The sequence below is a fragment of the Taudactylus pleione genome, unplaced genomic scaffold (genome assembly GCF_031769625.1).
Source record: "Taudactylus pleione unplaced genomic scaffold, aTauple2 ptg000151l, whole genome shotgun sequence".
NCBI classification, from domain to species: domain Eukaryota; kingdom Metazoa; phylum Chordata; class Amphibia; order Anura; family Myobatrachidae; genus Taudactylus; species Taudactylus pleione.
This window is the reverse complement of record NW_028284553.1, coordinates 5,616,552-5,629,636: the sequence shown is the minus strand read 5'-3', so window position 1 is coordinate 5,629,636 and position 13,085 is coordinate 5,616,552. Positions and strand designations below refer to the sequence as shown.

Sequence of the window (13,085 nt, the reverse complement as noted above, 5' to 3'; positions counted from 1 at the left end):
TGTTTGTAATGTTCACTATTTAATTCTAATTTATTACCAGGCCAGAGCAGGTAGGCCACTGTTTTCCTTCATGGCCATTAGACTGCGCCTCATATCAATCATACTGTTCCAAACATTAGTTGTAAGATGTCGGGGCTGGGGGAAACAGGTTCAAACATTGAGTCACATGAGAAGTGGTAACTCTTCTCCAACTTCTGCACTATGATAACGGCATGTCACGGAAACAGGTATGGGTTTGGTGCACCGCTTTTGATAATGGCAAGACTGATGTTAAAGATGAGCATTGCTGCCATTGGGAAATACTGGACCATTCTCCCTATAGCCCTGACCTTGCACCGAGTTTTCCATCTATTTGGACCATTGAAGAAGCTCCTGGGTGGAAGGCATTTTGCAACCAACGGTGAAGTTCTTTAAGCCGTCATGTCCTGGTTTCAGGTGTTTTACACTGATTTCTTCCATAACGGGATAGATGCCTTGGTACCATTGGAACAAATGCTTAGACAAGTATGGGGACTATGTGGAAAAAATAATCTGTACCAAGGCCATACTATTGATTATACATATATGAACGAGTTGAATGAATTTATGCAATGAGAGGTTGTTGCCTTATTTATTAAACCACCCTTGTATAAGGAAGCATAAAATACATATATAAAAATATATCAGGAAGATGACGTGCATTCATCACCCCCGCCCATCATCTTATAAGGAAGACGATGGACATGGGGGGATGAGATTGCACAAAAAAGAACCAGTGAAATAAAGAGCATTAAATGCAGTTTTTTCTTCGCCAGTTGAACATCGGTGAGTGAAATGTACCATTTTCTTCAAAAGAGTGGCAGAAAGCAGATCAATGATGGCGAGTTGGTTGCCAGTAGCAGCAAAAGATGTGCTGCCAGCAAAGATTCAAGTAGCCATAAAAAGGCAAGAAACCGGAAATATGATCCAAAATATTTGGAATATGGTTTTACTTGGGCTGGCTCGGAGGAAGCACCACGTACACAGTGTGTAGTGTCTGGCAAAGTTCTTGCTAAAGAGAGCTTAAAACCATCCAAAATGATCAGGCACCTATAGACAAAACACAGTTCTCTGCAAACCAAACCACTTGATTATTTTAAAAGGAAATTAAGGGAACTATGCAGCCAAAAAACTGTACTAAAAACAGCAACTACACTTAATGAGAAATCACTTAAGGCCTCATTTGTGTTGTCATACTTGATAGCCAAAATGGGTAAACTGCACATTGGAGAAAGCTTTTTTCTACCTTGTGTCAAATAAATGGTTTCTATTATGCTTGAGCAAAGTGCTGCTACTCAGCTTGATTTGATCCCCCTGTCTAATGACACTGTTGCTAGGTGGATTCACAGCAAGGCAAGAGATGTGACAGAGCAAGTCACCATCAAAATTAAGCAAAGTTTTATTTTTTGCCATTCAGATTGATGAAAATAGATGTGTCGGGGGTTGCTCAGATGCTGACCTTACTAAAATTTGAGAATGATGAAAAACTACATGGGGAATTTCTGTTCTGTCAGCCACTACCACAAAATGCTACTGGGGGCCAACTTTTTTCACTTTTGGATGCTTTTGTCACTGATTATGGCTTGGAATGGCTGTGCTGTGTTGGATTTTGCAGTGACGGTGTTCAGGCAATGACTGGAAACAACAGTGGGCTAGTGACCAGAGTGCAAGCTGTTGCACCAGAAGCAGCCTGGACTCACTGCATTATACATAGGCAAACCCTAGTTGCAAACAAAATGCCACCTGCTCTAAAACAAGTTCTAGATGAAGCTGTTCGCACAGTCAACTTAATTAAGACCAGTTCAACAAGTGCACATCTGTTTAGAGTTTTGTGTGAGGAGATGGGAGCTGAGCACAATCAGTTACTTTATCACACAGAAGTACACTGGTTATCATGGGGAAAGGTGGTCAACCATTTGTTTGAGCTTAGGGAGGAAGACATTTTTTTTCTTTCAGACAGAGATTCTCTGCTGGCTAAAAATGTTTTAGATGCCAAGTGGCTTGTTATGCTAGCTTACCTAGCAGACATTTTTGAATGGTTAAATGCACTAAATACTGTACCTCCCTCCAAGGACAAGAAATGACAGTTCTTTTCATCCACTGACAAGGTTAAAAGTTGGATCAAGAAGCTGTCCTTGTTGTAAACTCGTGTGAAAAGTGGCAATTTTGAAGCATTTCCTTTGTTGGATGATTTTTTGCATGACAATGGTCTTCCAAAACATGATTTGCAACCTATTATCATCAGGCATTTGGAGAGCCTTATACAGCAATTTCATCAGTACTTCCGGAGAAGGATCGTAAAGCAGACAGGTAGATTAGGAATCCATTCAGTGCTAACGCAACTGCAAGTGCTTTTTTGCCACTTTCACTGGATGAAAAATTAATTGACCTCTCCTATGATGAGACATTGAAGCTGAGATACTCTCAACAACCTCCTGCAAACTTCTGGATATCAGTTCAACAGAAATACCCAGAGCTGTCATCTGCTGCACTGCAGGTGCCTATGCCCTTCACGTCTACTTACCTTTGTGAAGCTGGATTTTCAGCTTTGACTTTCCTGAAATATAAGTACAGATCCCATCTCGCTGTTGAAGATGATATTCGCCTTTATCTGAGTCACACAAAGCCAAGGATTTGTGTTCAACACTACAGGCTCACCCATCTCATTAACTTAGAAATATTTTGTTTTATTATTATTATATAAATATGTTCTAGTCTTTGAAAAGTGTCATGTTACACCAGGACACACCATGCTATTTTACAATTATTTTGTCTGCCTTGATTTACTTATCTTGCAGGCTTGATGTTTTTACTTGATGTATAATTGCCAGACCATTCAAAATAAATAATTATTATAAAAAAAGAAAAGTGTCATGTTTTATCCATATTTCATTTTTCTTGATGAGAAAGTCACAATCTCCAAAAAAGTGTGCTACTTATAAATATATAGGGGCATTGTTGCTGCGGTCCAGTAAAAAATGTTATGTCAGAGCAAAACAGTTTGAGAACCCCTGGTGTAATGTGTACTTACCTTCTGGCATTTGTCCAACCTCAAATTTCTCCTGCAGGTATGACCGACTTATGCTAAAGGCATCGGGGCATTAGCCAGGATAATACACCACAACTCTCATTAGTTTCATGTTTGCCTCCCATTTTGATTTGTATATTTGCTGACTGGATCAAATATCCATGAACAGTAGCGGGTTTTAAAAATGTTTCTCTAGAAGTTATTTGCCCCAGGAACTGTGGGCCTGATTCAGACCCACTCGCGAATGGGTCGATGTTTGGCCACTGTGCATGCACACCCCGGAGCCGGCTCCGATGTGTGCATGCACCAGACGCGGCTAGCGATGGGCGCTCCGTTGCTACAGGTCTTGCAACAAAGCGGGGCAGCTGTCAATTTTTATTGACAGCTTACCCCGTTTTGGAGGCGGGCAGGTGTGGTGGCTGGCCACATCAGAGCTTTTCCTAGGATAAAGTATCGGGCACGTGCCCACTTTATCCCCGTATTCAATTTAAAACCAGTGAAAACGGGACTCGGCGAATTGGGATCGGTGAAAAAAAACAGGAATTTTGGGAAATAATTGTAGGACCCAACCCTAAAGATGTCCAGACCTTTGGGATCACTATGGGTACCCCCGTTTTTGCCTGCAGAAGAAAGTCAGCTATTTAAATAGATGCGGCAGGTGGGGTTTTTTCCTGACATTGAAGAAGTGAATAACACTTACGTTTTTCTTTTCATTTTTAAAAGTGTTCCCATCAAATTTGGGGTACATGAAAATGGGTGTAAGCATATTTTTAAGTCCCTAAGGGTAATTTTAAAAATTCTGCAAAAATACAGCTGCTGTTAATCTGCGCAATGAAAAAAGCACCGGCCACATACTTGCGGACCCCACCAGAATTAATTTCCATTAGTTATGCTTTTGTTTCCCTATTTTTTTTTACCCCAAAATTTGGAAAAAGTTTTTGGGGTGTACCAATTTTTTTTTTTATTTTTTTTTTACATTTTTTGTGCACATTTAATTTTAAGGGGGCATTCCCAAGAATACAGGCTATTTTTTAAGCCTGCACCCCTAAACCTCCAACTCTGCACTTTTTTTCACCTGCTATAGGTAATTGAAAATTATCCCTGTATTCTATAAATGACCCTTCATCCCATTTACGAAAAAAAATGGGAATTTTTGGTAAATATGCCTGGGAACCCCCTAAAGATGTCCAGACATGGGGGATCACTATGGGTAAATTAACCACTGTGATGCCATATGCAGCCTGAGATCTCATAGCGTGCATGGAAGTTAACAATTTCTGAGTAAGGTCAGAGCTTGTGCAAGTGAACGTGAGGCTGCAATGGTACTCAATTGCAGTCTTGCTATTTAGTACGTATGTGTGCTTAATAATGTGGGTGTCCCTGTGCAGTGCTGTGAGGGCATTTAAGGACAATTGATTCACAAAAAAAATGCTAAAAATCTAAATTAGGTGCAACAATATTAAAAATTAACCAAATATGTATCCTAATTAGCAGCTCCCAAAAGTATTTCTGGAAATACTCAGTTTTGAATATTTTATCCAACAAGATATGCTGAAACAGCGTCTAGCTGAATATAGCAGTAATGGAGGAAGTCCACAGTGTATTACGCTCCTAGTTAGGTGGAATCAGGCTACACACTTGTAGTAGTACTAGACATCGTATAGTTGGAGCAACGCTAGTGAAGCCAAAATCGCGGGGAGGGAAAAAGTCACTCATGCTGGGATATTAAACATTCATGTTGTAATCCATAAGGTCTCAATCATTAGCAGGAGCAGCAGATACTATTAGAATTCCTGTATAATCGCGTTTCTCCATTTTCCCAATACAATGGTTGTTGCTCCAACTAGATGATGTCTAGTACTACTACAGGTGTGTAGCCTGATTCCACCTAACGAGGAGTGTAATACTCTGTGGACTTCCTCTATTGCTGCTATATTCAGCTAGACGCTGTTCCAGCATATTTTGTTGGATAAAATATTCTAACATATGGAGATCTTAAAGTACTGAGGATCTCGCCTACCACTACCAACCTGTCACTGAATCCAGGGACTGTCATCTGTGCTAGTGGTGAGCTGGTTTCCTAATGGAGGAGGTTGAGATTTATGCCTGTTTCCATAGTTATTATTGCTGTCAAGTGACTACTACATTGGGATTTCATTTCAATAATCATCACACTGTGGTCCTCTTTAGCGGAGCTAAATAAGCAGAATAATGTTTTGCCATTGGAATTTCTGATTGCCAATATACTAAAGTTTTTAAGCATTAAATATTTATATATATGTATGTATATGCTTGTATAAATTTTATGTGTTATTTAGAACATTAATGTTGAACTAAATATATTAAATAATTAGTTTTAAGCGCTCCCTTTGTGCCTTTATTGGTTCTTTGGTTGTATAAAGAATCTATGATGATAATAACATGTAATGTATTACCTGTGTGTTCATCACCAATTCAACAGGGAGTAATATATAGAAGGAAAATTAAAAGGTGTCAACCTTTTAATATAGATCATGATCACAATATTTTCAATATATTATTAAAAAGATATAAAATAAATCTATGTATAAAAATAAGAGCAGGACCTAGTAAAAATTATTCTGTCTGAAAATCACCAAATGAAAATAAGTCAACAAATGAATCCTAAGTGCGAAAATATGCTAATGAATGCAATTGCATAGCAACCGCAGCACTATACCAAGACACTCGCTACTGAATAAAGCTGCCCACTTCCCATCACATGCATTTGCAAGTCAGCGAAAACATTGGTAACATCGAGTAACATCAACCCATATGCACATTTGTGGCTGAGCATGACCTGTCTCATAAACTGCTAAACTTCCTGTCTCCAACTAAATCTCTGGCTACATATACAATCGCAGGGGCTTAATTATGCACACCCCTGTAATGGTGTTCAAACAAACAGCCACACCTGTGTTCACCTGACCAACACCCTTCTCCACTCTCAAATGGTCACTTCCTGTCAATCACTGTGTAATGGGACTGGGTGCTTTCTGCGATTGATTCCTGATCGCAGTGGACAGTTCACGCACACGTGCACTGCAATGCATTCGCATGTTCAGAATGCAAACATTGTCCGGCTGTATGCGTACTCAGCCTTGAGAAGCAACCTGAATCCGGGCCTTAGAGCGAACATTGAATAAGCTATAACCCATCTCTATCTATATACCAATACTGCTGTATATTTCAATCTCCTGCTTTCTAAAGTTTTTGATACACCATCGCCATCTAGTGGATATGCAGAATATTACATTTACCTGTTAAAATACAGTTCTGCTTGATTTTTGCTGAACTCGTACAACTACCCATGTTCTGGTTCTCTCATCTGCTGCTCACCCGGAATATATCTCTCTATACCTGCATACCTGCACTTTATTTAGTTGATTATCTCCTATATCATGCATAAGACCTTGACTAGAGGCAGAAGAAGAAAAAGTACCCAACGGGGCATCATGCAACACCTCTCTCACTCTGACTCCTGGCAACCATCAGAATCTCCTCCAGCTTCTGCTGTAGGCTCACGATATCCTGCACTTTCCCCTGGACACACTTTTGCCAATAAAAGTGACATCCAAACCAAGATTGATGCCCTTAGTAAAACACAAATTTCCTCCAACTTTTTTCGTACCTTAAGACTGAGTTTGCTGCACTTAATGGCCACATTTCTAAGGTGGAGACTAAATTAGAATCTAGCACCAGAGGGCTGTGGGAAGTCTGTCAGGACATGTATTTTCTATATATAGAGCTTTTTTTTCTTCGCGAAAAAATTTCTGACTTGGGAAACAGACAACGAAGAAATAACCTTAGGATTACCAATGTTCCTGAGACCGTGTCCTCCCAGCAATTGGAACACTATTTGCAAAGATTATTTATGATGTTGGTCCCTAAACTTATAGAGTAGTCTCTCCTCATTGAAAGGGCTCACAGAGTCTTGCATCCTAAACCTAATGATGCTGCTCTACCTAGGGATGTTGTTTGAAAATTCTTATCCTTTAAACTAAAGAGCTGATTGTTAATACTAGTAGGAAGTCTCCTCATATTTTCTTTGAAATAGCCGTCTTCAGATTTTTCAGTACTTAGCACCCAATACCATTCTTAAATTCAGAGACCTTCGGGAAGTCACCAAGACCCTGTGGGACAATGGCTATAAATACAAAAAGAGTTTCCCTTTTCATCTGATTGTGTTAGGCGGAGGTCACTCAGTGTCGGTGTGTGACCCTGAAGAAGACAAAGAACTTTTACATAGGTTGAATATTGGAGCTACTGCGGTGCATCTCTCCTCCCGCAACCAAGAACTTTCTCCTACTTGAATTCTGCCTCTATGCCTCTGTTAACACTGTTACATTATTAGAACTGCCCTTTCTGGGGCTTACCTCTAACAAGTTTTAGTCTCTGGGCTTTCTGCAAATGCCTTTACCCCGATAATGTTCCATTATTACCTTTGGAGTCTATTTTGTGGTTCCATCTATACTTATTTTTCCTTTTGATGGAGTTTAGGCCTGGCGGTGGGTAGCTTGATTACACACTTTATATGTTGTTTGGACATGTTTACATTTAGTTCCATTTCTTAAATGTAATGGATGCTGGTATTTGAACCTTTAATTGATGCGGCTGCATTTCAGTTCTTTTCCGTTACTCTGTTTCAATATTGTTGCATGGGTATCTTGGTCAACTATATTTTGGTTTCCTTGACAACTTCTAAGACTTGGGTTAATGGTGGAGACCGGAACCTTGCACTTTCATTGGTTATGTTGGTATTACTTTTTATTATTTTTCATAATTGATTTTATTATTAAATTATTTGCACTTGTTCCCTAGAGCAGGTGTTGTGACCTGATAAGTTGATAATTTTAGTCCTATTATTTATAGCTGGTCGGTATGTAGACGTCTTTCTTTGTCCACTCCCCCTACTCGATGGGACTAGTGAGAGTCTGTCTGTAGTCATTAACTCTCACTTTCCTCTTCAATTTAGCTTTGTTTTTTTGCGCTGCAAGATTATTGAGCCCATGTGATCCATTCCTGTCTTTGAGGGCTTTTGCAAACCTTGATCTCCCTGTTGGGGAGTGAGTTGTCTGCAATCCCCTATTCTTTTCATTTTTTATAACCTCATACCCCCGCCCGTACACCAGACAGTATTGTCTTTGTTTGTTTTATCTGTGGTCCAGTTTCAGCCCCTTATTCTGTCATTATGCCCTTTTCGTACTCTTGCGTAATATAAAGGGCATTAACACCCATCATAAATGATCACTTATGTACAAAACAATTTGTGCTCACTGGGGTGACCTTGTTTTTTTTTACAGGAGACTCACTTCAAAAAAGGTTTTCACCTTTCCCTGGTATCTCATAGATTCCCAATTGTTGAATATGCCTCACAATCTACTAAAAAAATAGTTAGCCATACTGATTACCACTCTACTCTTTAAAACATCTAAGGGGGGTATCACCACTTTTGTGACAAAAACACCTAAGGGTTGAGTATTATCACCCATTTTTGATAAAAACTCCAAAGAGGGGAGTATTACCACTATTGTGACAAAAACAATTAAGAGGGGGAGTATCACCACTCTACTATTTAAAACTCCTAAGGAGGGAGTTTTACCACTTTTGTGACAAAAACACCTAAGGGAGGAATGTTATCACCCCTTTTAAGAAAAAAAACACCTAAGGAGGGGAGTATTACCACTATTGGGACAAAAACACCTATGGGAGAGTATTACCACTCTTTTGTTTAATAAACTTAAGAGGGAGTGTTACCAGTCTTCTATTTAAAACACCTAAGAAATGAGTGATGCTTTTTGTTACAAAAAAAACTTAATGAGGGAGTATTACGACTTTTGTGACAAAAACACCTAAGGCGGGAGGTATTACTACTCTTCTGATAAAAACATCTAAGGGTGGAGTGTTACCACTTTTGTGACAAAAACACCTAAGAGGGGAGTATTGTTGCAAATTAGTAATCTATTAGTGCAATAACTAACAAAAATGTTTGACTATGCAAAAAATAATATCCCCAATGCCCCCAAAATTGCAGGCCATAATAAAATGAAAAGTGGTACAAGATGGAATTGTCCTTGAGCCCTGCCACCCACCCTTATGTTGTATATTATAAAAGGCATGCATAATTTAACAAACCAAGCACATCAATGATGGGGACTGACAATTTTGTGGCTTAAGTGCTTAATTTGTTTGGACCCCCACAAAACTAGCTACCAATGGTCTTAAGGCAGCTAACTGTGTTGTTAATGATCTCTACAGTGGTGAGATGACATTATTATCATCCTTATCCTCAGTCTCATCAGAGTTATCATCATCTTCATCATCACCACCACCAACACCACCACCACACAATAATAACTCATCCCAACTGGATTCCACCATTACATACATCTCTGCACTTTGACATAAATGGCAGGAATGGTTTTCCTCATGGAATTTGTTGGAGCTCTTAAGATTTGTGTCTGTGAAAGACATTATGTATGACTTTCAACTACAGATGTAGCCACACGCATCTATCCTGTGATGCGAGCACATCGCAACATGGATCGCATAACTAGTGTGCCTGCTTCTATGGCATGCACATGTGTTTGGACATGCACACTATATAATAAATTGGGTGATCATCAGCTGTGAGTGCTTGAGCCTGTTGAAAGCTGTCCTTTGCCACGATACATGTGCACGTGCAAGTGGATAGTGGCAAAGATGAGCATGGCTACATCTGAAGGATTAAGTATGGTCACCAAAATGTAGTGATCCAATATAAAGATGTTAACAACCCGATGGTTCTGGTGAAGTGTATAAAGAAGTTAATCTACAAGTCCACCATACTTAGTGGAGTTGCTGTGTTTCATCTCATCCTTTAGTTTCTTGAGCTTCTTTTCCATTAGATTATTTAAGGCAAAGGTTCCCAACCATGGTCCTCTAGGCACACTAACTGTCCAGGTTTTAGGATAGCCTTACTTCAGCACAGGTATCTTAATTAGTAACTTAGTAATTTTGATTTAGCCATATGTGCTCAAGCATGGATATCACTAAAACCTGGACTGTTAGTGTGCCTTGAAAACCGATGTTGGGAAATACTGAATTAAGGGATTCACCTAACTCAAGCTGGCAATGTCTGAACTAACTTCATACAGTAGTTTACTACTTTGAATGGATTCAATACTTTGCATAAAACAGAATGTATTCTCCATTGTGCTGGACTAAGGTACATTCCCTCTTCTCTTCCTATGTCATGACTTCTTGTATACCACCGGTTTGCATGGCTTGTTGCTGTTCCACCTTTCTCTGAACCATATAAAGGTTAGAATTCCACCTTCTTACTACTTCTTCCTTCAGATGGTGGCATGGCAAATTAAACTGTTTTGGAGCTGCTGCAACCTTTTACATGCTGTTGCTGAATGCCGAACATGTCCAGCATTTTTTCTGATCACAGACAGCATTTACTGCACACGCTTGTCATTTGTTTTTAAATGATGTAAAACCAATTGATGGTGTGCTCAAAGCATGGGACATGTTCAATTTCTCCCAGTTATAATGATCTCACAATATACATATGTATCCACCCTTATCTATCCTGTGATGCAAGCGCATAGTGGCATGGATGGCACAACTAGTGTGCCTGCGTCTATGGCATGCACATGCATTTGCACTTGCACACTATAGACTTCAAGTGATATAATCGCTGGCTGTGAGTGCTTGCAGCCAGTTGAATGCTGTGCTTTGTCGTGATATGTGCACATGTGTGGGCACATCGTGGCAAAGATGACCATGGCTACATCTGTATGTTGTGTTATCAGAAATGACAAATCTTGAGGAGAGTCTTAGCGTGGTAAGACACTTTGCTTTGACATCCCTTAGCTTTTTTAACAGGTTGACACACTTGAATGCCTTTTAGTGAAGCTGGTGATACAGAGAGAGTAGCTTACCAGGGAATAAGCTGGCATTTTTTGCTATCTACTGCTGCTAATGGTGATACACCCACCCAGTGGGCTGTCACAATTATGTAATCTTTAGTTTGACCACTATCACTTGTCCACAGATCTGTGGTTAAGTGGATAATGGGTACAATGGCATTTTGTAGGCCAAGAATTAGGGTCTGTAAATATCCTGGAACAGGCAAGGACTTAATTTTCTGATAAAATGCAACCAATCTGAAATTTGTTAGCAGGGACAAAGGAGTACAATCAAATGTCTAAAACCAGATGCATTAATGGCAGATATTGGATGCAGATCTAATACTAGCAAAGCAGTCATGGCTTCAGTAATCTGCTGTGCAACTGGATAGCAGCTGTCATACTTGCTTCCTCTTGCAAAGGATTGTTTCATAGTCAATTGTTTTTGAAACTACAAGAAGTCTTCTTAGTTCCCTTCTGAAATGAAGATTCACACCTAGCATCAGCAGGTTTAGCGCTCAAGGATTAGTCTACGGAACCTGGATACGGGAGAGGAGTCAGTTAGCCTTATCAATTTGGATGCAGGACTACCTCCAGCCCTAACTGAATAGATTGATGATGAAGGTGTTGGCAGTGAAGATTGCAGTTGCTGGGATCTAGTTGAGAGAAGGGAGCTAGCTGATGCTGAACTGCTTGTTGTTATTACTTTAGCTCACCTTTCAAATGTTGCCAAAAACTTTACGTGAACTTGCTGCAAAATAAGTAACAGCGATGAGGAGGTTCCTAGATGGTTAACATCCTGACCTCTACTTACTTTGGCTTTACAAACACTATAGATGGCTTGATAATTATCAGGATTTGGGTAAAATAATTCCATCCTTAAGATGTGGATTTTTTGGTCTTAGGTCCAGGCACAATGACCTTCTTCTTATCATGGGCAAGAACTGCTTCCACTGATGCCTAATGTACACAAGAATATTCTCATTATCAACATGGACATTAGCACCAGCATCAGGTACACAAATATACCCCTCACACTGTTGCACTTCCTTTGTAGCATCTTCAATTTATATATCACCTTACATACTTGTGCTGCTCATCCCCACATTTGCAGAGGGTACATAAATGGTGGAAGGAGGCTTTTCAACAAGTATAGTATCAGGAATGTCAGGCTCACACATAGCACTTGTGGATACCATTAGACCCTCCTTAGGGATTTCAACATTTCTAAACATACAGTTTGTTCTGCAGTCTTTTTTATTTCTGCAATAATTTGCCTGTTTTAATTTTGACACCTCTTCTAGACTCTGAGGGGTAAAATTTATTAAGAATCAAGTCTGATCAAGTTTTTTTTTAACTTGATTTGCATTACTAAAACTCAGGTGATTTGACGCTCCTGAAACTTGCAAATTTGCAAAAACATGAGTTTAGCTGAGAGTGAGTTCGCTGATGATAAAGAAGATCAAGATTTCTGCCCAAGTTGCAAGTTTTAAATAAAATAATAAAAAACCCACAACAAACACACACACACACTGTGCACAAGCATAACTTTATTACATACACCTACCTCACTCACACATACTTACCTGCTGGCCATCACTCTGTCTGCTTCTCCAAGTGGAAATCCACTGGGAGTACCTGAAAAAAAACTCTCCTTCCTGGCACTGGTCTCCAGAGCATCCCCATGTCTTGGCTAAAAAAGAAACTGGCACCTGGACCAGACACTTACATTAGTGATGTATGCATGTGACCACATACACTACTAACTGGCTCCTAACTGCTCAACACACATGTGAACTGTGTGGAGCCAGCATCCAATCAGCCGTCGGTAACTGTAGAGCTGCCACTGATTGGCTCTGACTCCTGACTGACCAGTCCATGTGGGAGCAGTCAGGAGCCATGGCCAATCAGTGGCCGCTCTACAGTTAGTGGCTGCAAATTGGCTGCCGTGTCTTGACAGTTCACATGTTTGCTGAGCAGTCAGAAAAGGAAAAAAGTTAATAAAAAAAACAGCACTGTGAAAATGAAAAAAATTTATCCACAAATTAATAAAATGTAGTTTAATAAAACATGTATGTTAGCACTCAGGTAACAAATATTAAATGCATAAAAGACATCACATTAAA

The 13,085-nt window shown here is 39.7% G+C and overlaps 1 protein-coding gene across 1 annotated transcript; it reads left to right on the top strand.

Moving 5' to 3' along the window:
- Nucleotides 1-1,439: 1,439 nt before the first annotated feature.
- LOC148522209 (zinc finger BED domain-containing protein 5-like) lies at nucleotides 1,440-2,102 on the top strand. Its single transcript, XM_088474273.1, has one exon. The coding sequence runs from the start codon at nucleotides 1,440-1,442 to the stop codon at nucleotides 2,100-2,102; it is 663 nt and encodes a 220-aa protein (XP_088330399.1).
- Nucleotides 2,103-13,085: the final 10,983 nt, after the last annotated feature.

What these genes read in the sequence shown, in the direction of transcription:
- LOC148522209 (XM_088474273.1), top strand. Translation starts at nt 1,440, where the DNA reads ATGAAAATAGATGTGTCGGGGGTTGCTCAGATGCTGACCTTACTAAAA.